General features: G+C 40.2%; 1 protein-coding gene across 10 annotated transcripts in view; it reads right to left on the bottom strand.

Annotated features, from left to right (window-relative positions):
- Window positions 1-25,575, bottom strand: part of UBE3A (ubiquitin protein ligase E3A) — a 50,526-nt gene that overhangs the window by 18,623 nt on the left and 6,328 nt on the right. For 4 of the 10 annotated variants that reach the window (XM_084844346.1, XM_084844347.1, XM_084844355.1 and 1 more), the window contains 4 exons: window positions 16,427-16,494; window positions 12,407-12,570; window positions 10,312-10,426; window positions 3,449-3,493 (listed from right to left, as the gene is read on the bottom strand). In XM_084844346.1, the coding sequence (XP_084700472.1) occupies window positions 3,449-3,493; window positions 10,312-10,331 (65 nt within the window). In that variant the 5' untranslated portion in view covers window positions 10,332-10,426; window positions 12,407-12,570; window positions 16,427-16,494. Of the gene's footprint in view, window positions 1-3,448; window positions 3,494-10,311; window positions 11,657-11,772; window positions 12,571-13,193; window positions 13,332-16,426; window positions 16,495-25,575 lie in introns of those variants that run through there. The other 6 variants (XM_084844349.1, XM_084844352.1, XM_084844350.1 and 3 more) reach the window with 3 other exon arrangements.

The following is a 25,575-nucleotide window of genomic DNA, read 5'->3' as shown; positions in this document are numbered from 1 at the left end:
CTCTTTACAGATCTAAGGTCACTCTGTTGCTTTAGGACAGCCTTCTCCAACCTCCTGATATTTTGGACTTCAGCTCCCATCAGGCTTAGGCAGCATGGTCAATGGTCAGGAATGCTGCACACTGTAGTCCAAAACATCCAGAGGGTACCAGGTTGGGGAGAGCTGATTTAGAAACATAAAGCAGCCTTTCTGTTCCCAAAGTTATTTTAAGTATAACTTCATTTGCTCATTAAATTATCATTATATTTTAAAACTTTTAAAAGTAAACTCAGTTGGTAACTTTGTAATAATTGTCTGAATAAACTATGCTTTTACACTGAATATATGAAACATTTACTGTCAAGAATGCACAATGGTAACTCCACTCACATGTTGGGAAACTGAGCATAAATGTCTATCAGGAAAACATACTTTAGATCGATAATTTTAATAAGGTATGAAAGAAATAACTATGCTGGGAATCTTTCAGGGAGGATTTAAAAACATTTTCCCCATGGCTTCATTATTTGCAGACATTTTACATCTCTAGTCTACCTATAAAAGTGTTCTTATTACATAGTTTTTAGAAATCATTTTGCGGGGAGTAAAGGCTTGGTAATAATGTATAAACAACTTTGTCTTAAATTCTAAAAGAAAATATTTCATAATCCAAAGCTTTTCAATTTTTCATAAAAATCCCCCCCAAACGGTCCTTGGAAAAAAGGGTAACCCCCTCGGTTTCCCCCCAAATTTTCCTACTCCCCCCCCCCCAGGCCTTCACATCTCTAGTGGTGGACCTCTTTTGGTCTGAGTACCGAATTCAATTTTGGGGAAGCTCTCAAGGGCTGCATTCCAGGGGTGAGTGGGGTTGAAGCCGGAAGGGCCAAAAATACAAAACAAATAGCAGCATGTTGTAGGTTAAAGCTCTTTCTGCCAGTAACTAAGTCTTAGCAGAGGCATGCCAACCTTTCTAAACGGGGAAAAAATGCACAAAACCAAGAAGCCACCAACCTACTGGTGGTTGGGGGAAGAAGACATGGTCATCTGGGAACTCTAGAGGGATTTGGCCCTCAGACCTGAGGTTCCCCATCTCTGCTTTAAAATCTATTTGAATACAGAGCTTACTATACTAAGAATATAAACAGATACCAAAGACCAGTTTCTTTGTCCCAATAAAAACGTCAAGAACTACCCCAATGCAGATCTTTATGGCATAGTCATATAACAAGACTTCACGTGCAAAGGACATGCCAAGGAATGAGAATGTTATTTGGTATTAGCCATGGTATAAGTATGTGCTGTTTAAAAAACAAAAGGGAAAAAGTATCCTTTAAGTGTTAGACTTATATAATACTTCCCAAAAAATTCCCCTTAGTTCCCAAAAGTAGTTTTCCTTGAGGTATAGGCGACTGCTGTTTAAGAAAAACTAATCTAAATTCCTCTTCCTTTAAGTCATGGCTACTATACAGATTTCTTTTAAAATCATCACACAAGGAAGGAAATAAGCTAAGCCAAACATAATTTGTGTGATTTATTTAATGAAGATGATGTATACCCCACCCTTATAGTACAACTGCAATACTCAGGGCAATTGAGTATAACTGTATTCATCATATCATGGCTATCAGTTTGCTTCTGAGCAGAATTCAAAGTGCTAGTTATGATCCTTAAAACCCTAATCATTGTGGGAGTGCTCATCTGAAGGACTGCCTGTTCTCATATGAACTCACCTGGATACTGAGGACTTCTGCTGAGGCATGTTCCAAGTTCCTCAACCTTCATAGGTAAGGTTGGGTGGGTATTTTACTGGGAAAAGAACTTTTTGCACTGTGACCCCAGGCTTTGGAATTTCATCCCTAGTTATTTTTGTCAGGCACCAGATTTGTTAATATTTAGACACCAAGCAAAGCTATCTCTGTTCGCCCAAAATTTTTGTGGCACTTTTTGTGTTTTTTGTCCTTGGCTGCTAGATCTACTTGTTTTGTTTTAATTTCTTGTTTTATTATAATAGGTCGTTTTATTATTATTGTTAGTCACATTGGATTTGGTAGTAAGGTAGAATATAAATGGCTTTTGGTGTCATATGTGACTCCATAATGCTGGGGAACACAGAAAGTTACACTGAAATACATGGGAAGAATCACTTTCTGAACAGAACAAATAATAACAAAAAATAGTCATCTAGTTTTAAGGAAAGCTAAGATATGCTTTGGCAATGCAACATGAGATAATGTTATGGGACTGGCAATTATACAACCACACAGGTATTTTTAGGTTTGATGAGTTGCAAATGTGAATTATTTTATAATTCTTCAAATGCACAAATTAGGAATCCTTACAATCTAATAAACCAGTGTTAGACAAAGTTAAGCGATATAATTATCATGTGTTTAGTCATTAAACACATGAACAATTGTTCATGTCAAACCTCTATTCCTTTTGGCTCTGAACATTACAAAAACACACACCGAAATAATGTTCACAAAGGAAATTGGTTTTCAAATGACAAATCTTTTGGACTTATTTTTCTCCTCAGTCCTCTTCCTATCAGTGAACCAGGTTACACATCTACAATATTTATTGTCAGTTGTTCCTATCCTATTAAATCTGTTAGAGTTAGAAGAGCTTTGTTTTCGTCCTTTAAGTACTTTCTAGAGGATTGTTTCCCTCCTTTTTACAGTTTAATTCCATGTTGTTTGTTGTTAATATAGTTGCAACCTTCAGCAAATAAAACAATCTGAACTAAGAATGATTTAGACTTAATAAATAAGATGGAGTTAGTACATTGTAGCTGTAGCTTCAAAAATTAGATAACTTACAAGTTGCAATAATAAATATGGAAAGCACAAGCATAATGAAGCAAATTATTTACAGTTCTTCCATCCATGGCATGATCTAATATTTTCTGTATCACTAAATAATTAGACAGGGCTGAATTTTACTGGAGAATAATGAATCGTAGAAGACTCTGGCTTTGAACCGCAGCAGTCATTTATATGCTTGTAAAGAATGGGCACATGGTGGGAGATGTGGCACTTTTCACTAGTGCAGCTTCCCCTGCCAAAGCAGCAAGCTCAGCTTTAGAAGCAGCTTGCCGTACTGGTTGTGAGGGTTGCAACAGCAAAAACACCAAAGAGATCTGTGGTAGCACATATACTTCTTTTTACATGTGCATAAAATGCTTACTTCACAGTCAGTAGGATTTGATATGCCATCAAAATATTACTCAGATACTGTACTATCCTACTATCTTTTGAATAAATAAAAAACAACCCCAAGATTGTATAGAAAAATAGGATTCTTAATGTACCCACATTCTAGGCAAACTACAATGTAGTCTGAATACTGAATAATCACATCCAACTTAAACGTAGGTGTTAAAGAACTGAAGTAATACAACCCTGATGTGATGTCTGACTGTAACACACAATATACCAAATGCAATCTTTTGAGTGCTGCTTATACTTACATTCGGCTAGCTTCAATGTTTTCAGAGTGAGGTTCTCCTGGTGATCTGAAAGGTTTAAATAAAAAGTTAAGCCCTTTGGCATGTAGTTAAGAGAAAAGTGTATACTATGTGACGGTTATGTACCATTAATACCCCAATAACAATCTCTTAAAAGTCAGTCCTACCAATTTCAAATGAATGTTAATTACAGGTAAGGGTGCTTACAAACCAGAGAAGGATAGATACAAGCTGTTCATCATATTGTTCACAATTATCCACTTTAAAACTTGCTTTTATGAGCCAAAAAAACTTTGCGGGGAAAATGGCTTCTAGTAAGAACTCTTAAGTGTAGAGATTAAATCTCAGGCACCAAGTATTTTAAGCAGTTATTTTATGATCGTAAGGCTGGAAATGCCTGAACGAAAGAAAGCCACTGCCAGCCGGAGTAAACAACAGCAGGCTAGATGGTCCAGTGTTCTTTCCTACATAACCAAGCTGTATCAAACAGACTGATATTGAATATGGTCAGTATTTGAGAGGAAATCTTAGGCAAGTTCAAGAAGGTTTTGTTTACAGCTGTTGTACAGTATTAAGCATTTGTTGCCTACAGCAGGGCTTCAGATGACTGAACATTGGCTGCTTATGTAGTTTCAATGAGTGTGTTCGCATGACATGCTAACACACGATGGGTGACAAGCTACGCACTGTGGATTGTTTTGCAAACAACCCAAGGTGCATACTTGGTGCGCCTGACAGACGATCAGGCGCACCACCCACAGTGCGTCCTCCCTTGGTCCTCCAGCCAGCTCCGCCTGGCATCCAGGGGGACTTGGCAGCAGAGTCCATCTTGTCTGCCGCCAAGCCAACATCCCTGTTTCGACCGCAATCCCAATCAGAGCCTTTTTTTGGCACAAACACGGTGCCCACTTCTAGGCCACCCTAGAGAGTCGTTTCCAACCAGATCGAGCCGTTCCCCCCGTTTCCATTAGCTGAGCTGGAGTTTGACAATTTCTTTGACAGCTGTCAAACTCCCGCATGGCTAGACAGCTGTCAAAGCAGAGTGATCTGAAGAGAAAAAGGGGGTGGCACTTCGGGCACCCTTAAGAACCGTTGCTGGGGACTCAGGCCAGTGGGGATTCCTATCAGAGCACCCCCAAGGTCCAGGGCAATGCACTGAACCCTGCAGATACCCTTGCTAGTGGGTCGATCTACATCTTGTTTCCCCACCTGTCAAATGTATGCTTGACAAAAAAGGGGGCAGCCACAGCAAGCCCCGAAATTTTGGATACTCGCAGTTGCACAAGTGCACAACTGCAGATAACCAAATTTTAAAAATAAGAATAAAGGGGCATTTGCACATGTAAAATGGGCCCCCCTATCCCAGCCCTGCTTTTGCACAACCAACAAACAAGCAAACAAACAAAAAAGAGCTCTGATTGTAATGGGGGGGGCTTGGTGGGGGCTGCGGGGGCGGCAGCAGCCCCTCCAAAGGCTGTTTGGGCACTTTGAAGGGGCTGCCGCAGGCAAGGGGAACGGGGCAATGGCAGCGGTTTGGTCGCAACTGCGAAAGTGATTGCAGCTGCGCTTGGGAAGAGCAGCAGGGGTTTCTGCTGCTCTTGTCCAGAGGCTCACTGCCCAATGCCCTTTATGACACACCAATCCATCATGGGTAAAACAACCACTACAACAGATCATGGATTATCAGGGTGGGTTGTTTGGGAAAGACAACCCACTGATAAAATGGTGCGGATGACACACTAACCCATCATGGGTTGTTTCAGAAAACAATCCATTGTGGGTTGGTGTGTCATGTGAACCAAGTCAAGTGCTGTTCACTGGACACGCTAACCCACACTCCATGGTTGAGTGGGTTGCTTTGAACCATATCTTGTTTGTTGAACTGTGGGTTAGCATGTTGTCTGAATACAACTAGGGTGGCTTGTTAACCATGCAGTGTCACTTATGTTGTCAAACAAGTCACCTTGAGAACCCATAGTTTGTTGTTGGGTTGTTCAGGGTGGTTAACAAGCCATATTGCATGGTTAACAAGCCACCTTGGCTGCGTTCAGACAACACGATAATCCATGGTTCAACAAACAACCCACAGTTCAAAACAACCCACGGTCAACCACTGAGTGTGGGTTACTGTGTTCCGTGAACAGCCAATGTCTACAAACAACAACATTATGCTAGTATTTAAGGCAAATACACCAGCACAACTACTTAGAAACAGAGTGTTACCACAGAAGCAAGAAAAGCTACTGCCTATCTTTGCTTCTCTTTCCACACTGGAACCAGAGGAGGTTTTTTTGGCAAACGATAATTCTTCAGCAAGTCTATCATGTTACAGGACTGCTTTCAGAAATAGTTAACTACCCAGCCCATTCAGATTACTACAATTCTTTTAAGTCATTGGCTGGGTTCGCACCATCTCAAGAGGAAACAATGCAGTATGGGTACAATGCAGTATGGAAACAATGTAGTATCTTCCACACCAGCGTGTGCCACTCATGTGACTGGCATTTACCTAATCACCCACGCTGCATGTTGCCATGTCGTCCAAACTCAGCATGCAGCAGGGCTGCCTTCTAACCCACCCAAAAATCCATGGCTTGTTGTAGGGGTTGTGGGGTGGGTTAGAAGCTATCCCAGCAGTGCTGTATGCCAGGTTCGGAAGACATGGCAACCCACAGCACGGGTAATTAGGTAAATGCCGGTCATGCGAGCAGGACATGCGGAGGTGGGGAAAAAAATCCATACTGCGCTGTTTGCCCCACTGATTCTATGAACCTGGCCATTGTTCCATGCCACTATTATGCACAAAAGTAATTTACTAGTTACTAGTTGCCAGTTCCTTGAACAAGGTGTGATCGAAGGAAGATAAGGGTTTGCCTATAGTTTTATTCAGTGCTAGATAGCACATCAAATCAGTATCTTAAATATTATATTATAGTATAAATATTTAGTATTTATACTAAATACTATAATTTAGTATTATACTAAATATTTAAATATTAAATACTATATTTAAGATACTATACAAATCAGTATCTTAAATATTATACTTAAATATTTCCGCCATATATATATATGGCGGAAGCAAGGTTCTGTTTTTGCAAGTGTAAACTTTTTTAAAGTTTTCAGAATTCAACAATAAAATATGAAAGAAAAATGCCCCAGAAGCCTTCCTAACAGAATTTAAAATGTTCAGATCAGTATAGCGCTATGGTCAAAACAAATAACATTTTGTTTTTACTGAACAAAAAACACCAGTCTATTTTTGGATTAGATAATCTACATGTTTCCTTCTAACTACAGGATTCTGTGAAGTTTAAAATTAAGTTTGTAATGTTTTTCAAGACTGACATTTTATTCATACTAACCTGGTTCAGTGCACACTAAGCCACAGTTTACCATTATGTGCATGAGCCTGCTCCCCCTCCCCTCTTCTCCAACCTGGCTGAAAGCACCTGCCTAATTTTCATCTAACCACAGTTTGTCATTTTGTCCAAACTGAGGACTACAGTTAGATAGCTGTATGAACTATGGCTTATCCAAACAAGCCAGGATCAGAAACCACAGTTTGATCTTGGTTTGTTTGGACAAACTATAGTTTAAACTAACCAGACAGCAGTTAGTTAAAATGGAAGTGGATGCTTCCAGTCTCCTTCCAGCCATGCCAGAAGAGGAGAGGGAGGAGCACAGCAGCCCAAGGCTTATTCATAAGCACTATACTATGATTTAGTGTTATATGCAAACATGTCCAGTGTGTCAGTTCAGATGTTAATGTTTCTGATCCTCTAAAGCATGGTTTGGAGGACCAGGAATGAAACTTGTAAGGGGAAGAGAAAGCACTGAGCACATCTTCAGTCAAGTAGTTAGTTCTTGGTTCAGATGATTAAATCACAATTAAACTAATGGACTGAATGCATGACAGAAGGCAGCAGCATACAAGCACTAGGCCTGTTTCCAATCCTCCAAACCATTGTTTGAAGGACATGAAATATTACACATAAAGTAACTCATATGATCGTAGAAACTCAAGTTTAAGCTACAGCCTTTCGCACCTGGCTATTATGGATTCCCCACATTTGATCTAGATTGAATATCCATTGTATTTCTGTTATGCCAGACACCGTTCTGCACACAGTTCCTAAAAATTGATGCCTACTGGAAAAATCTTCCTGCTCATGATTGCTAATTTCTAAAGTACTCTAAATTTGAGCTCATACTTTTTATTGGTGCTAAATCCCATGATGTTACTAGGCATGGAACCTGAACTTTTAAAATACTATTTAAAGATGGTTCTGGCTCCCTTTAAGGTTCTTTGGTCTTCAGTCTTACATACTTGTTGGAAGTCAACACGCCAAATCATAGAAGACAGAGAGGCTTAGTTGTGCTCAATGGCTAAAAGTGCTAAGGAATGCCTAAAAAAATCAGTTTCTTTTGTTACCAAAGGTCAATCTAAAACACCTGATGTGTTATTTAGCATAAAGCATCTAAGCTAGGACAGTATAGCAGCAAGATTATGTTTATGCTATTATATATGGTTCTGTTCTGATCTTTCAAAACACCGTTTTTCCCTTAAAAAAAATTCCCGAATATCCTGTGTTGTTCCAAAGAGAAGTATCCCCTGTCACTGTCTCCCAGATGCAGAACTCCTTCCCACAGAAGTCTCCAAGACGGAGTACTCTTCAGAAGTACTGCAAAAACTATCTGTTTGTGGAGTCCTTTAGGGATCATGGTTAAGTCAAAGGGTGGGGAATTTTCAATTATTTTTTTTTATTAATGATTTGCTAGTTGGTTTTGTTACCGGTTCCAAGCCTTTGAGACGGGGCAGGCTATACATCTAAATAAAAAAAAACTTTAAATTTTTGGCCTAAGCCCACATAAACAGCTTGCTTGAATTCTAAGTCACTTATATAGTATTTCTTAACAGGGTGGGGGTGAGGTTAAGAAACCCCTGTGTTAATTAAAGGAGTAAGACAGTGTTCCCCAACTTGGTAGCCTCCAAATGTTTTGGACCACAACTCACAGATTTCCTAACCATTGGCCATGCTGGCTGGGGCTGTTGGGAGTTGAAGTCCAAAACATTCGGAGGGCATCAGGTTGGGGGAAGGCTGGAGTAAGATGTCACATCTGTCTGAGGTATTTCCGTGAGTGTATTAACTGGGAATACTTATATATCTGAAGTAAATATGTGATAAAGTTGTGGCAGCTACCCTGACTGAAGTATCAGTGTAAAAGCTGGCTAGCCTACTTCTGTTCTTGAATGTTCAAAGAAGCCTGAATATTGGATCTGAGTGACAGAAGTTCATGCATCAATCCGTGGAGCCACAACAGGTCTGAAAGACTGAACTTCAACTCTTCTTCCACTCAATATGTCTAAAGCACAACCAAAACTGCCCTGCAGTACAACATGCCTTGTAATGTACATAGGTCTCAATTTGTTTTTTGTTTTTAATTACTGACAGGAAGAACTGAGGATATTGTCATAGGGTAGTGTCTTCATTAAGCCAACCAAAATGTCACAAAGTAGTGAGCACATTTTTGAGTTCTCCAGTACTCTCCACTACCTAAAATTACTATCTAGCTTTGTTAATATCACCTAGGAGAGCTTAATTTAATCACTTGCTACCACTTTCCACATTCCACCTTAAGACGATGAATAATGCAGATTCCCTGGCTTCAACTACAGCCAGCTCTTTCCTTTCCCCTTCCTCTGCTCTGTTTAACATCTAGCCTAAAGAAGAGCTCTGAATAACTCAAAAGCTTGCTCACTATTTTGTGACATTTTGGTTGGCCTAATAAAGGTACTTCCCTACTATGGATTTTGGAATTTTTCTTTTACACAGTACTTTACATTCACATGTCAAATACTTCTTTAAAATCATTGTCTTTAGCATACCCACATCTTTCAGCTGACACAAGAATTTGCCACTTCTTTATTTTCATGTTAGTCCCTAAGTATCAGCTCAGGTAAATGATACTAATCCCTGTGTAACCGAACAAAGAAGTGGTCCCTGGTGCATGTTTCTAGATTCCAACAAGTCCATATATCTAGATTTCCAGAAGCTCAGTTTATGCTTTATTGTTAGAAGTTTATAATAGCTTTTTATAAAGTGTTCAAATATCGTAAGTTGGTCAGCTACATTTGCTGATTTGAACAGAAGCTTTTCAGTGCTAAATATTAGCTCATATTTAAACAATCCAAAGACACTACAGAACTACAAAGCGATCAATAAGTATAAAACCTCTAAAACCCCCAAAGGTGTGTTTATTTACTATGATTTCATCATAAATGTTCCAGTTTTTAGTCCTGAATTGCACTGCAGAAAATGTGGTCACATCACACACCCACTAATCTGAACACTGCAGCATGAACAACAATTTCAAATGGTGGCTCACTTCCAACAACCCTTAGAGCAACTTCTCCATTCTGTAAGCCACCCCTTTTACCTCCACTGTAACTCCCTAGGAGAGAAGAAGCAAACGTTTGCAAGTCTGCTGCTCTTAACAAGATTACCAAGTTCTTTTACGCAAACTATGAACCCATCTGAGTAAGATACTATGAAGGTTTTTCCATTTTTTTTTTTTTAAGTTAAACCAATTTTAAAGACCACAGTGGGTTCCATCGGGCATCTACTGGACCAGGAACAGTCCCTCCAAAACAACAATTCAGGGATAATAACATTTTAAAGAACATTAACATGGACATTCAAAGGAATGTAGAAAGGATGCTCACATCCAATTTACTTACCTTTGCCAGTGTCCTCCTAAAGACTACTTACTAATTAAGCAGTTCTGAATCCCCTCCCCACCACAGCATTCCTTGCATTTGAAATACTTAATTCATGAAAGTGCAGGATGATCTTAATATTTACCTTTTACAAGCTGTGGCCATTCGGTGACATTGGGGTGATCACAATTTTGTGTCGTTGATTAAAAATAGGTTCTCGCCAATCCTCTTGTGCTGGGCCAAGCATAGGCTCAATAGTGCTAAATAAATACATACATCCATGCTTAGTTAAACATCCTCAAACTCATGTTCTAAGCCACACAACTGAATGAACTGTGATAATTGATATGTCCTATATCAAGATACACATTTTGCCACTATCATATAATTTTATAGTCTGAAGTGCTTTTAAGTAGCTGAGACTATTGAAACCAAATCCAAGCAAGGCTGACATAATGATGGCCAACAAACCTTGTGTCTGCAGTTGTAGAACAGAGAAGATTGTGGATAGGATTCAGCCATGTCTGGCCACTCAGGCTTGCAGCCTTTGGTTTACTGCTGCATCTGGAAGCCTGCATTGCAGCTGTGGCTAAGAGTGCTTTCTATCAATTCCACTGATAACTATCTTGCATTCCTTCAGCATTTCATGTACTCGACTGAGGGGCATCCCTAACAATGATTCAAAAGCTTAAGCTGGTGTAAAATGTGAAACCTGCCTTGTGATGGAGATAGATGATCAGGAAGCGCATTACACTGAGGGTTCAGTGACCGCATTTCTTCTCTATTGCCATTCAGGATCAATTCTGGTTGCTGGTTATGATCAATAAAGTACTGAATAATGCAGGCCAAATGTACCCAAGAGGCCACCCTCCATATTACTGTGATCCCTAAGAGTGTCTTTTTAAGTTTATTGTTTATGGGCCAACTTAGAGGACTGTAACGGAATGCATAAGAGTTGTTGTTGGTGGCTAACCTGTAATTTTGCCCTTGAGAACCACCAAGACAGAGAGTGAAAGCATTTTCTGAAGTGGTATATGACCGTTTATACAATCTGGCCTTTGTTGGCTAAGAGTAGGGTGATAGGAAGGTCAGATTTAGTATTTGTGAGGGGGGTGTTTTTTACATTACCTATCCAAGCCTAAGATATAGGGCTGCTACAAACCACATTTATTTATCTGTAGCTATTTTTCAAACACATGACACAATGCTATCATAATTATTTATTAATTTACCAACAAAATATTTCCACACTAGATTCAACTTTAGTGGCTGCTAAACCTGTTAACTGCAAAGGAAATTTACAGCATATTATGTACAATATATCAGCCTTCCCCAACCTGGTGACCTCCAGATGTTTTGGACCTCAACTCCCATCAGCCCCAACCAGTATGACCAATGATCGAAATGCTGGGATTCGTACTCCAAACCATCTGGAAGGCACTGGATTGGGGAAGACTGTAGTACATTACCCCAAAGTAGGAGTAGGCAACCTGGTGTCCTCCAGATGCTCTGACTCCAATCAGCCTGCCAGCATGGCCCATGGTCAGGGATGGAGAGCTGTAGTCCAAAAGATCTGGAGGACACCAGGTTGCCTACCTACCTCGACCTAATATTTTTTAATGTATGAGACAGGACTCTATAATCAGTTAAGGGAGATGCAACAGTTTCCCCTCCCTTCTCAGATCTCTTTTTGGAGGTGTTATGAGTGGGCTAACTAGCAGGTTGAACACTGACCCACTAATTAGAGCAATATCAACAGCTACATGGACTCTGTTCCCACTGACATGGGATGACTAACTGGCAACTACCTAGTGCTAAAAATGGGCTTTTGAGCCCTGCTAGTCCCCTCCTTGGAAATACCCATCATATCACACTTTCAAGTACTTCAGGACCATTCCACACATTACATTTCTGGGCCTACACTTTAAAAAAATCTGAGTATGAGACTGAAGAAACATATGCTTGGGAATAAGTTTATCAGAGAATTGTGGTTGGCTGCAACTTCCTGTTGAGTGTACATTGGTGGAAAATGTGGTTTTGCCTCCATGAAATGTACAGTAATCCTCATATCCTTCCTTTTTACCTTTTAGCCCTATGACAAGGATGGGGAGCCATTGTTCTAAACTTCCCTATGAGTAAACTAATGAAAACCATAGGAAAATGTAATGCAATTTACAATACTTGGACTATTCTCTTCAGTAATCCTATCTGCAATTTTTATTTCCATTTCAAAATTTTACCTGTCAATTGTTTCCTGTGATCTGGCTTCACTGGTATAAGATGTAAGGCTGATCTTCTACTCTGTCATGTCGCTGTCAGTCAGTGATTATTCAGCAACACTCGTACCCACAGCACCCCGAGGCCACCCATTGGCTTTTTGCTCTCCAGCTGAAGACTTCCATTGCTGAAACGGAACCAATTCATGTCTTACCTACTTCTATTATCTGATCTTATCTGCATTTAAGTACAAAATTCTAAGTCCTTGGCTTAAAGATCACTCAGTTCTCACCTCAGACTTTTAAAACTGAGTTAAAGCATTTTGCATCAGAAAATTCTAAACTACAGAAGTGGATTGGACAAAAAACATGTATGAGAACTAAATTACTGCCTGCTCCAACATTCAAGATGGCTATGTATGTGCACATCAGACCTCCTCATTTACACAGTGGAGCAGCTGGATAGTGACAAGTACCTCTGAAGGAGGCTGATAAAAAAAGTTCTTATCAGTTTATTGTTATATGCAGAGGCATTATGTCATCTTTATTTTTTAAAGATTGGCTATACGCCCACATGAATACTAATATTTTATGTTTAGGTGCTTTTAAATATTGTAGTATGAACTTTTGTCAATGGGAATGGTACTATACAATGACTGCACTGTTGCAAGACTGGACATGGGCAACTGGGCTGATGAGTACAGTGGAGAAGGCCATTTCAGTGGTGGCCCTGCACTTCTGGAATTGGCTTTCATCAGGGGTTTGTCAGGTCCCTTCTTTGCAGGTTTGTAAGAAGGCTCTGAAGACCCACCTGTTTTCATTGGTCTTTCCATGGTCTGCAGGCTCTATTGGTGATATCTGTCTTTACTGAATTTTTATTGAATATTTACTGAATTTTACTGGATTTGATTTGCACTGTTTTTATCCTGTATGCTGCATAAAAATAATCTAAAATAAAAATAAATACATAAATAGCCACAGATCTGGAGGCGTATAATAGAAAATACAACGTGCTCAAGATCAATAAATCATGGGAACCAGTTAAATTTAATATTTAATTTGGACACTTTGATTGCACACATTTTAATGTAAAATGTGCAATTTATTTCAAATTTTGTCACAGGAAGGAATATTACGTTTTGCAGAACAATGAGATGCAAAGAGCAGCAGCAGAAGGCAAAGGCTGAAGGCTATGGGAAAAGAGTAGGATTATTGACAACTGGAAGCTCCACTCAACCCCACATTTTGTGAGTATTGTAGAAACTGTCCATGGGTTTTAAGTTTTTTTAAAAATCTATCTTTCACTGCAATTATGATAGCTAGACAATTGTACTCTCAAGAAAATAAGAAGCAGATTCTCAAAGTTTCACAAGAGCTGATATCCTGTATTAGAAACATATTCTCAGTGCTGTGTGGCATGAATTTCTTGATGCTCTTATTACCTGTACAGATTAAATTGACCTTACTAGAAATTCTAGCATATATTTTAAGCGTTCCAGGATCTATTTTATTTTTGTCCTAGAACCTCAATGCCTACCAACGACAGCCAAGTGCAAAGTAGTGGCTCCGGGACTGGACAAACCCTTGGAATTAAAAAGCCTCTGAGCACATACTCAGCCCAGGAGTTTGTTTTCCATACCAGAACAGAATTCACAATCTGTTCAAACAAAAAATCATTGCTTTTCCCTCAAGCTGTCTTAATTTCAGCAGCCTATTTTTTTTAATTAAGTCTGTTGTTGCTATTGTTAAACAACAGGGAGTAAGAAATTCTTGCCAATCTACTGCAAATCACCCAAAGATTATCAGCAGATCCTGATCTATCTTCTGCCCACTGGTGTCTTAACTTATGTTAATGCACAAGGGATGAGTCAAGAAGAGAAACAAAGACTTCTGAGTACTCTATAGCAAAATGCCTTCTGTCTCAGAGACGGCACTGTTTCATCAGTTACAAGGGACTTAAGTGTTTTTGTCTACCCAATACGGAGTACCTAGGGGCTTGGCTAAACTAAACTAGTCCTCTTAAACACATTTATTTATTATTTGTTTCAGTATCTCAGAAGAATAATCCAGCCTTCATTTTAAACTGTTTTCATGTAGCTGTTACCCATTTAAAATTCCTGTGCTGGCTGTTCTCTACGTGTAAAATGTGATGCCTTTAAGGCATGATGAAATATACTAATGAAACTTTAAACTGCCATGAGTTACTTGGCTAAAAGCCAAATTTAATCTTCTCTTTCATTTCATTCTGCCAACGAGCATATTTTCCAAGAGGGGAATTTATGCTTGAAAACATGGTGTTCATATGAGCCACGTATCCTATATTGTATCATCTTCAGTTGGCCCAGTTGTTATACATGTTTCAGCTCTACAATTACATCATACAACAGGTCAATCAAGGATCTTACCCTTCCATTATTTTCATAATACAAGGCATACAACACCTTTACACTTTCAAATCCACAAGTTAAGTGTTCAGATTGTCAAAGGAATGCATGTATGGCATTTATTATCCTTATTTATCTTAAGGTTGAGAGCAACGTTCTGGACAGTAAAGCAGGTGGGCTGGCCCAGAGATACTGTGAGTGCAAGAGTAGCTGAGCAGTCATTGGCTGCCATCTGTGGCTGCAATCTTAGAAATCTTCTAAGAATTGACAGATTATGTATGTGAAAGCAACTGATACAGAACAGTTTAGGGGTAAATTCAGCTAGAGTTCAACTTTCATTAACTTCATTCCAACAGTTTTCATTTTAAAGAACATTCCAAGCCCAAAAGATATTTTTTACTGCTAAGATACACATGCCAATTAGCAAGCTATTTTTTTTTGCTTCCACACGATGTGATGGCCACCAAATTAGCCTTAAAAGATCAGACAAATTCATGGAACATAAGGCTTATCAATAGCAACTAGTCATGACATATATACTGCCTCCAGGATCAGTGGTAGTATGCCTTTGAAAAATACCAGTTGCTAACAGCAGTAAAGGGCTACTGCCCTCATATCCTGCTTGTGGCCCTCCCATGGGCATCTGATTGGCCACTGTGAAAACAAGATGATGGACTTGATTGGCCTTTGGATTAATCCAGGCGGGCTCTTCTAATCTTCAATTGCTATATGGACATGGAATTTACCTGCAAAGGCTGCCCATTCATTGCAGTGAAAAGTGGGTTGGAAGGAACACTTCGATGCACAGGTTTAAATGTGTAGAGTGTATTTCGGTCTCGGGATAGGGATAACTCTACAAAGAAGGTGTAAATGAACTGGTTTTGACCCTCTTATTCATCTTGTCCCTAAACTAGTGTGCAAAGAAAATAATTGGGTAGGACTTTAGAATTCCTACTATAAGGCCTCACTAGGATGTAATCCACTAGCAATATAGAAGTATTAGGGAAACACCGAACTTAATGTTGCTGTTGTACCGTGTATTTAAAAACTACCAAAGCAAGCAATGTGTTTTTGTATTTCAGCATGCATTTTATCATACATGAAAACTTAATGAAATCATACTGCAATTTAAAGATTATCCAGTTTTGTGACTTTTTAGTGCCTCTTTCCACTTAAAACCAGACCAAAACTGGAGTTACTTAATGTAAGCTGCAAAGGTAGTATGAGGACAGTTGCCAGGAACCTAGTAGCAACATGAATTTTCTTATTTAACCAATAGAGAAAAATATGGTACTGGAACAGAACATACACCAGATGGACTGTCAAGACTTACAAAAGGTATGCAATCCATTATGCATACTGAAAGTTCATTCAGCAGTTAAGATAAAACAAAAGCTGGCTCAATTTGTATTCCATCCACAAAGATCTAGCATACAGTACTCGAGTTATTCTGGGCTTGTGGAGCAACTCACATGCTACATCATTCATTTATTTAGTCTATTAATTATTGGTAATTGCAAATTTTCAAGAGACCTGCACATTATATGATACTAAATTGTTTAAGTATTTAAGATTTAGGCTTTCTGTATGATAGTTTTATTAAAACTAATAAATGTTGCTGCTAGGAATACAACATACAAGGTGTGACTATTCTACATACCATGTTATTCCAGCACTTCAGCAGGTTATTCTTGCACTTTGCCAAATGGCCTTTGATTGGCTGTAGACCTAGTATACAAAAATCTTACATCAGTTTTTGAAATGGTAGTATAACATTAAGATCATAAAGTACATTAAATTAACACCATCTCTTGGGAGGTTCATTAGACAATACCATTACCCCACTCAAGGTTAACAAAAAATAATTTTCTGACATCTGATTTTTTAAAACATTAACTGAATGTTTACTCTTTTAAACATTTTAAGTATGGAAAGTATGTTTTTAAAAACAGTCCGCTTAAAATCAGTTCTAGATCCAAGCATGTTGAAACGGAACAAAGAGTCTTCTATCAAACACAATGGCCACGTTCAGACCTAACAATAAGCCAGAATTGCTGAGAATTTTGGCTCATCTTTCACGAACAGTGTGTTTGTGCATGCTGCCTGATTGCCCATGCTTGACTCCTACTACCAGCAGAAGTGGCTAAACTAACCAGAAACTAAGTGAGAAAGCAAAAGCTTCCTATTACATCTGAACCTGGAGCCTGGCTTGTCGCTCCCACAACAAACCAGGAACAGGCTTCATAGCTGTAGTTTGTTAGGGGACTGAAAAAACAGGAGTCCAGGATCAGATGTAATGGGAAGCTTTTGCTTCCTTGTTACTTTCAGGGGGCGGGGACCTCCCAAAGTTGCTCACCCTTGACTTAGAGGATCATCCACTGTATCTACCTCAGTGATCTTGAATATTCCTATTTTTATGTTCTTTACCTCAGCTCTGCAATTTGCTCAGTTCTCATTTTGAATGCTTATCCTCTATAAACAAGCAAGTACGTTTCTTTTTCATTTTATGAAAATAAATTGTCCTCCTCTATAACTACCAAACCTTGGTTTGGGAAAGTTCTGGAGCCTTATCTTTCTAAGCAGGCAAAGACACACAGGCCCAAGTGAGCAAAAGTTATGGATTGTTAATTGCTTTGTGTTTCTGCAGTGAGACTAGGGTAGGAGAAGGAGCAGAAGTGAAATAGAAAGGACCAACCAGGAAATGCATATACCCTGCTAGATAGTGCAGGTGTTCTATTTAATTTACAACTAACGTTCATAAATAGATTAGTCAATTAGTAGTATGCAGCATCATTTAGGAAAAAGATGGAGAACCAATGAGAAACCGATTTAAAATCAACCCAGTGTGCATGCACTATGACTCTAAAGTACTATGCCAGAAAGCTACGGGGAAAAAGAAATTGTGGGTTTACAAACTTCAGAAAGAACGCTTCTATGGAACTTACTGACACAAACACACATAGCACCTCAACCTAAGAGTAATGAACTTCACACAGAGGGAAATCAAGATTTTGAGAGCCAGTGAATTGCAGGGTGTGTTTTGCTGGACTTGAACCTGGGAAACTTCAAGTGCATAAATATATTCCCCTGGTGCTATCCTGTGATAGCATACATTTTACAATATTGCTTCTGTCCCTCTTAAATACAGCTCCCCTATATCTTGAAAACCTAGCATGGATAATTGCAATTGGAAAACAGGTAACTGCTGATTGCTCCTAAATTTGCTCAGTTTATATGACAGCATTACAATTTGTGTTTTTTTCTGTTTTTCGATGTAAAATCAGGGTATTTATTTATTTAAAATATTTCTTGGCTGCCTTTCAGGGCCGAAGCCCTCCCAAGGTGGCTTACAACAATAAAATACATAAAAACAATTAAAATATTAAAAGTGATAAAATATAAAAAACAACAAAAGCCAACAATAAAACCAACAATAATGTTAAAAGCAGCAACAGTGATGTTAACAGCAGCAACAATAGCAGTCATATCAATAGAAGGTCAAGGTAAAATAATATATTTTCAAGGCCTTCTTAAAAGTCTGCAATGACGGAGCATGGTGGACCTCCTATGGCAGCTTGTTCCAAAGGTGTGGGGCCACTGCAGAGAAGGCCCTCTCATGTGTGGTCACCCTCCTGACTGCTCTCATGGGTGGGCAAATGAGAAGGGCCTCTCTTTCTGATCTTAAAGTGCGGGCAGGCTGATATTGTAGGCGGTCCTTCAAGTAACTTGGTCCCAAACTGCTTAAGGCTTTAAAGGTCAAAACCAGCACTCTGAATTGGGCTTGGAAAAGCACTGGTGAATAGTGCAGCTCGCGCAGTATAGGCAGTATATGATCAAATCTCCTCGCCCCACCAATACTTGGGTGGCTGCATTCTGCACAAGCTGGAGCTTCTGAACTGTCTTCAAAGGCAGCCCCACGTATAGAGCATTACAGTAGTCCAGCCTGGACGTGACTAGTGCGTGGATAACTGAGGCAACATTCGTCCTCTCCAGATAAGGCTGCAATTACCATACCAGCCTAAGTTGGTAAAAAGCACTCCTGGACACCGCAGCCACCTGGGCTTCCCCAGTTAGCTCAGAGTCCAGGAGGACTCCCAAACTGTGCACTTGGTCTTTCAAGGGGAGTGCAGTCCCATCTAAGACCCCATCTTAGTTATAGGGTAGTTATAGATGTTCTAATATTATTGCTTGTTTTAATTATTACAGGTATTTTCTCAAAGGTAGGGAAATTCTTGCAAGCAACAGATGTATCTCCCATGTAGAGGGTGTTTCATCTCTTAGAACAGGGATGAGCAGACATCAGTCTTGTGGGGTCTACATTGTGGCCCCCCCCCAAATCCTGTAGTCCACAGATGGGAGCAAGGTGCAAAATAGCAGCTCAGACTGGAAGACATATGCTAATAATTAAGGAAAAGAGTACCTCTGAGCTTACGCTCAGCCCAGGAATTTGTGATCAGTACTAGAATCAAGTTCACAAGTCATTTCACACAAAAATCCACTCCTGGTTTTCCTCCATGAATTTGAATTCACAGTTGTTTGTCCTCAACAACCTGAAGTCCTGGGTTCAGACATCACATAAACAATCCAGCGGCACCCCGTCCCTGGTTGTTTATTGCAATGGAAGTGGGTGGGGGCATGTGGGAACCAGCACATGCACTCCTGCTGCACTTTCAACAACTCACGGTTTGTTAACCATGGGTTGTTGGTGATGTGCCAACCAGGTCTATGTGGATGAGTCCAAGACACAATCCCCCATCTCCTTTCCTCCTCTGATATGGCTGAGAGGACTTCTGCGGAGTTTAGTTTCACTTTAAAAGAATCTTGGCTAAGCATTACAGTCCAACTAGGGACCCTGGTTTAAAACAACTCCTGGTCAATTTCTAAAAAAAAGCCAACTTCAAACTATGGATTCAAAAGTTATCTTGCTTAACTAACCATTAAAAAACAAACAAACCAGGATTCCTGCTTTGAATGTAATGCTAAGCCAAGATTCTTTGAATGTGAAACTAAACTCGGAAGAAGTCCCTCGCCAGTCATGCGGGGGAAGGAAGGGGGGAGGTGAGTGTGAGGAGAAAGAGGTTATGTGACAACTATAGGAACAGTGCCTTCTCTGCAGTGGCGCTTCAGTTGTGGAACAGACACCCCACAGAGGTAGACTTTGCAATCTTTTTGGCAGCAGGTCAAAACTTTCTTTTTGCTGGCCCAGGCAATTAAAGTGGGACTATGTTGGTCAGTCTGTTCTGTTCTACCAGCTTGTCAACTGTTTTATTATCAGGATTTTGTTTTTACTCTTTTATTACATATTTTGCTTTTGTATCACTTGTTTTGGTCATACTCATTGTACTCTGCCCTGGTATCTGCAATGATGAAGGGCAGCTTAAAAATATTTTAAATAAATAAATAACAAGAAGAGGAAAGCATATTGCAAAACTAGGGCTCACAAGGCAAAATAAAGTAAGTTCCAAGTTGCAGTTTGGATGTTATACTGCCAGATGCAATCTACATTCTATAAGACCTCATCTGTTAGAATAATAAATTGGCCTCCTAAAGAAAGCACAGATGGCTGTTAAGAAGGAAAGAAAATGAACAGAACAAGGAAAAGAAGTCTTCCCTGAAGATCCAGTAACATCACAGCAACAATTACAAGATCCCTTCAGTAGAAAGACCAATGTACAACCCCACATATAAGGATTTGGATGAAAGGCATACTCAGCCATATTTATTTCTTACATTTACATTCCAGCTTTCAACCAAACTGGTTCCCACAACAGCCTGAAAAAGCGAAAACCAATAGTTTCAAATTAAAAAAACCCTTTCATTAAAAAACAAACAAACCACAATTGCAAGACAAAGACAGGCCAGTTCTTTTTTATTATTTAAATCTGTACTACTGCCAACCAAATCAACACAAGCCCTTCTAAAAAAGAAGCATTTTGACTCCCCTTCTAAGCCTGAAGCAAATTACCAAACAGAGCTCCTTACAAAGGTACTATGATAGAGGAGTCTGCCTCTAGTACCAACCTGTTAAATTTCAGAGGAAAGTGCAACAGGGCCTCTCCTGATGATGACCTCAAGACATGAGACACCATGTATGTTTATGGGCAGGGGTTTTGGGGGAGAGGGGGAAAGTAATAAAGATAACTGTTCAGTTTATTTCCAAATTGTTTACAAACAACTGAAGATGGGAGAAAGATTTCTCTCTTAAGACTCACTGAAAACTCACAGGACTCAAAAAGTAGACTTGCTCCAATAAGATGGTGAACAGAAAAGAAAACACGGGCTATGATGGCTAACTACCATAACACATATTGCAAAGTGAAGCAACAAACAGGATGTCTTACAGATGAAGTGGTCTAGAATACTAATAATTATTTATGTGCATGATACCTACAGGACATAAAGCTGGAAAAACAATATCATCTTAGCTTTAGTAAAGTGTACTTCAAAAGAGAGCTTTGAAATCGGAATTTAAGGAAAAATCGGAGAATATTTTTCCTATTGAACTCTTCTGTCAAGGTTTTAAGCTCTTTCCTGAGCTTCAGTGTTCAAAGAAAAGGAATACTACATTACAGAATACTTGTAAAAGTCCAGTCCATCATGAGGATGTGAACCTAGAACCATTAACAAAGCAGCAAACTGACACCACTTGACCCATACTGTTAATTATATATCAAAATCCTGTTTTCAGCCATGCAACCACTATTTTTTTTTCTTTTTGAAAAGAGAAAAACTTGCAGGGGGAGAAGAAGATAAGAGGACCCCTCTTTTCTTCCCTAAAGCAACAGTGTAGTAATGTCACTTTCTTAAAACAATTATATCCACCAAATATCCGTATGACTCATGCCATGACTTTCCAAGAGCTTTCAGCGAGGCAAATACAAATTACCCTCCATTTCCCACCACACAGTGCTCAGTTGGGTGGACACTCTGTTTAGTACTGAAGCCCTCAGTGGCATTATCTTGGAAGTTGGAGAAATATAGTTAATCCATATCCTTTAGAAATAATGAGCTGAAATAACATGGTGAATTCAAATCCACAAATGGTAGGAATTTATTCTTTGGAGCATCTATAGCCTATAGGCAACAGATTGCCTACCCCTAAACCTTGGGATATAGTGCATGGAATTCCACTAAATGATTTTTGTCCCAATTCAACTAGGGAGATTTGTCCCATCCACTCTGGCTGCATTTGCACAACACGACAACCCACTTGTGGATAAGCCATGCAGTGTGGGTTATTGCCAGAACAACCCATGGTGTCACTGACAGATGATGGGGCTCACCGTGGGTTGTTCTCCCCCTCCTTCCCCCTCAGTCCTCCACCCAGTATTCCAGGGTCCTGAGCGGCAGAACCTATCTTTGTCAGCCTGTCCTGTCCCCCTCCCTGCTCTGATCATGGCCTCTTTTCATTCCCCGGCTTTTTAAAATTATTTTTTCGTCCCCAAAGATTTGTGCAAATGGGACCATAATCTAGGGTCCACACCCTTTTGTGGCTCCCATTCACAGTAATGGCAGAGGAGAGGGAAGCAGCGAAAAAGAGCTGGACCCTAGATCTCTCTTTAAAGGACTTGCTGGAGCGTCGGGGAAGTGTGGAATGGACGCAGGGGACCTTGCTAAGTGGTCACTGTCAAGAGCTGTCAAATCAGCCTATATGCAGTCTCATCTTGTAAATTTCCTTGTAAGTTTCATACTGTACTTTGTTCCCTTTGACAGATGAAACATACAAGGATATTGACAAGACAAGGCTATATATATTGCGTAAACCATGTGTACATTGACATCAATCCCTGGGAAAATTCTGGAGCAGATGATAAAGCAATCCATCTGTAAGCACCTTGAAAACAATGCAGTGATGACTCGAAGCCAACATGGATTTGTCAAAAACAAGCTCTGCCAGATGAATCTGATCTCATTTTTTGATCAGGTCACCTCCCTTGTGGACTGTGGAATGCTGTGGACATCATATACCTCGACTTCAGAAAAGCTTTCGACTAAGTGCCCCATGATATCCTGATGAGCAAACTAGCTCAAAGTGGGCTAGATGAAACAACGATCCGGTGGATCCACAGTTGGCTACAGAATCGGACTCAAAGAGTGCTTATCAACGGTACCTTCTCAAACTGGGGAGAGGTAACGAGTGCGGTACCGTAGGGCTCAGTCCTGGGCCCAGTGCCCTTCAACATTTTGATTAATGACTTGGAGGAGGAGGTGCAGGGAATGCTGATCAAATCTGCAGATGACACAAAATTGGGCGGGATAGCTAATACCTTAGAAGACAGAAAACAAAATTCAAACTGATCTTGACAGACTAGAGTGCTGGGCTGAAAACAACAGAATTAATTTAATAGGGATAAATGTCAAGTTCTGCACCTAGGAAAAAGAAACCAAATGCACAGTTACAAGATGGGGGATACGTGGCTCACCAACACTACAAGCAAGAAGGACCCTGGAATTGCTGTCGATCACAAGCTGAATATGAGCCAACAATGTGATGTGGCTGCAAAAAAGGCAAATGCTATTTTGGGTTGCGTTCATAGAAGCATCGCTTCCAAATCCTGGGACATCCTAGTTCCCCTCTAGTCAGCACTGGTTAGGCCTCATCTGGAGTACTGTGTCCAGTTCTGGGCACCGCACTTTAGGAAGGATGCAGACAAGCTGGAGAGGGGTCAGAGGAGGGCAACAAAGATGATCAGGGGAATGGAAACAAAGCCCTATGAGGAGAGACTGAAAGAACTGGGCATGTTTAGCCTTGAGAAGAGAAGACTGAGGGGAGATAGGATAGTACTCTTCAAGTACTTGAAAGGTTGTCACAGACAGGAAGGCCAGGATCTGTTCTTGATCATCCCAGAGTGCAGGACACGAAATAATGGGCTCAAGTTACAGGAAGCCAGATTCTGGCTGAACATCAGGAAAAACTTCCTGACTGTTAGAGCAGTACGACAATGGAACCAATTAGCTAGGGAGGTGGTGGGCTCTCCCACACTGGAGGCGTTCAAGACGAGGCTAGACAGCCGTCTGTCAGGGATGCTCCGACTTGGATTCCTGCATTGAGCTCCATTCTGCTCCAGAATTTGTGCAGATGTCTTCATTATATATATGAATATATGCATGTATATGTGTGTGTGTGTCAGTCTTCCACATTTGCGCAAGTGCACACTTGTGGCTGTGAAATATCATAGAATAGTGGGGTTGGATGGGGCCTTGGCCCCGTCCAACCCTACTATTCTATGATATTTCACAGCCACAAGTGTGCACTTGTGCAAATGTGGAAGACTGACACACATATATATAATGAAGACATCTGCACAAATTCTGCAGCAGAAAAAAGTAAATATATATACATTATGGCCCAATTTGTGCAATCATGGGGGCCGAAAAATAATGAAAAAGAAGGGGGTTGGCGAATGAGTGACAGCCCCTCCAAAGTGCTGTTTGGGTATTGGTGGAGGGGCTGTCATGGGCGAGATCACTTCAGAAGAGCGGTAGGGGTTTTTGCTGGTCCTGTTGAGTGGCTTGCTGCCCAATTGCTGCAACCCATGGTAGGTTGGCTCTGCAGGGTTCAGATGACAAGGCAACCCATCGTGGGTAAAACAACCCCTAGAACAAGCTGTGGGTTATTAGGGTGGGTTGTTGTCCAAAAACAAGCCACCCTGTGGGAAGTGGGCCAGGTTCAGATGAAATGACAACCCATCGTGGCTTGTTTGAAACAACAACCCATGATGGGTTGTTGTGTCTTGCAAACCCACTTTCTGTGATCATCTGAGCTCCATTCAACTCACTGATCATATCTTTGGATACAGATAGCTGTTAAAGCTGGATTAGAGCCTTTGTCTGAGCCACTGAAATGCAACCACACCTGAATCAAAAGGACATACTTTTACCTTGCATCTGCTAGGGACTTCAACATCTACTCTGAACCTCCCCATTTTCTGTCAGCAGAAATTTCACTCTAGTAGCTGCTTATAAGAGCTTCTCCAAAAACACTCAAAACAGCAAATGAAACTGGCAGCAGAGCCGCTGAAACAAATGCATGAAGATACATGAAGCATCAGGAGAAGACTACAGAAATTAATTTACAACAGAAAATGTATTTGCAAAAGCCGCTTTTGAGTCTGAGAGAGTAACATTTTCTAAATAAGCAGGACACTGAGTATCTCACCCTGGCCTAAGAACATCTCCTTCACTCCCACATAAGCACCCTTTTACACCAATGCATGGTTGCACAGAAGTACACTAGTACCAGGCAATTCAAAGTCACTGATGTATAAATAAAACTCTAACCCTAAGGAAGTGAAGGATGTTTCTTAATTTGCTTAACTGGGAAATGATCATAATACTGGGAGTTCTCTTTCTCTGCCACAGGGAGCACAGGCCCCTGCTTCTGAGCCAACAATGAGAGAGAGAGGAGAGGTGTCATGGGAATGGAGAAAGGCCTTATAGTAAACTGAAGGTGGTGCAACGGCTCTTTCACAGCAAAGCCATTAGTTGCATTAGGGTTTTTCTAACAAGTGGATGTGAGGCTCCAAAACCTTTTCCTTTACAGTTACTGCGCTTAGATTAACATTCACAAAAATATGCATGTAATGCTAAACCATGGTTTAGCATTATGAGGATGAGCTGCAGTTTGTCTTGGGCTTGGGTGCTGTCCCTTCCAGCATTGGCAGGGCTGGGAGGAAAAGATTGGAAACGTCTGTTTCTCTTTTCGATGAACCACAGCATAGCATGTCATCTGAATCCTAAAACATAGTTAATCTTAACTATGGTTGGTGTAAACAAGCCGACTTCATACACCATGGTTTGAAGTTGGCT

Source organism: Heloderma suspectum, chromosome 3, assembly GCF_057233095.1.
Source record: "Heloderma suspectum isolate Gila_16-S chromosome 3, 16-S_ref, whole genome shotgun sequence".
In the NCBI taxonomy this organism is placed as follows: domain Eukaryota; kingdom Metazoa; phylum Chordata; class Lepidosauria; order Squamata; family Helodermatidae; genus Heloderma; species Heloderma suspectum.
Note: the sequence above shows the minus strand (reverse complement) of the source record. Positions and strands in the feature narration are given on the sequence as shown.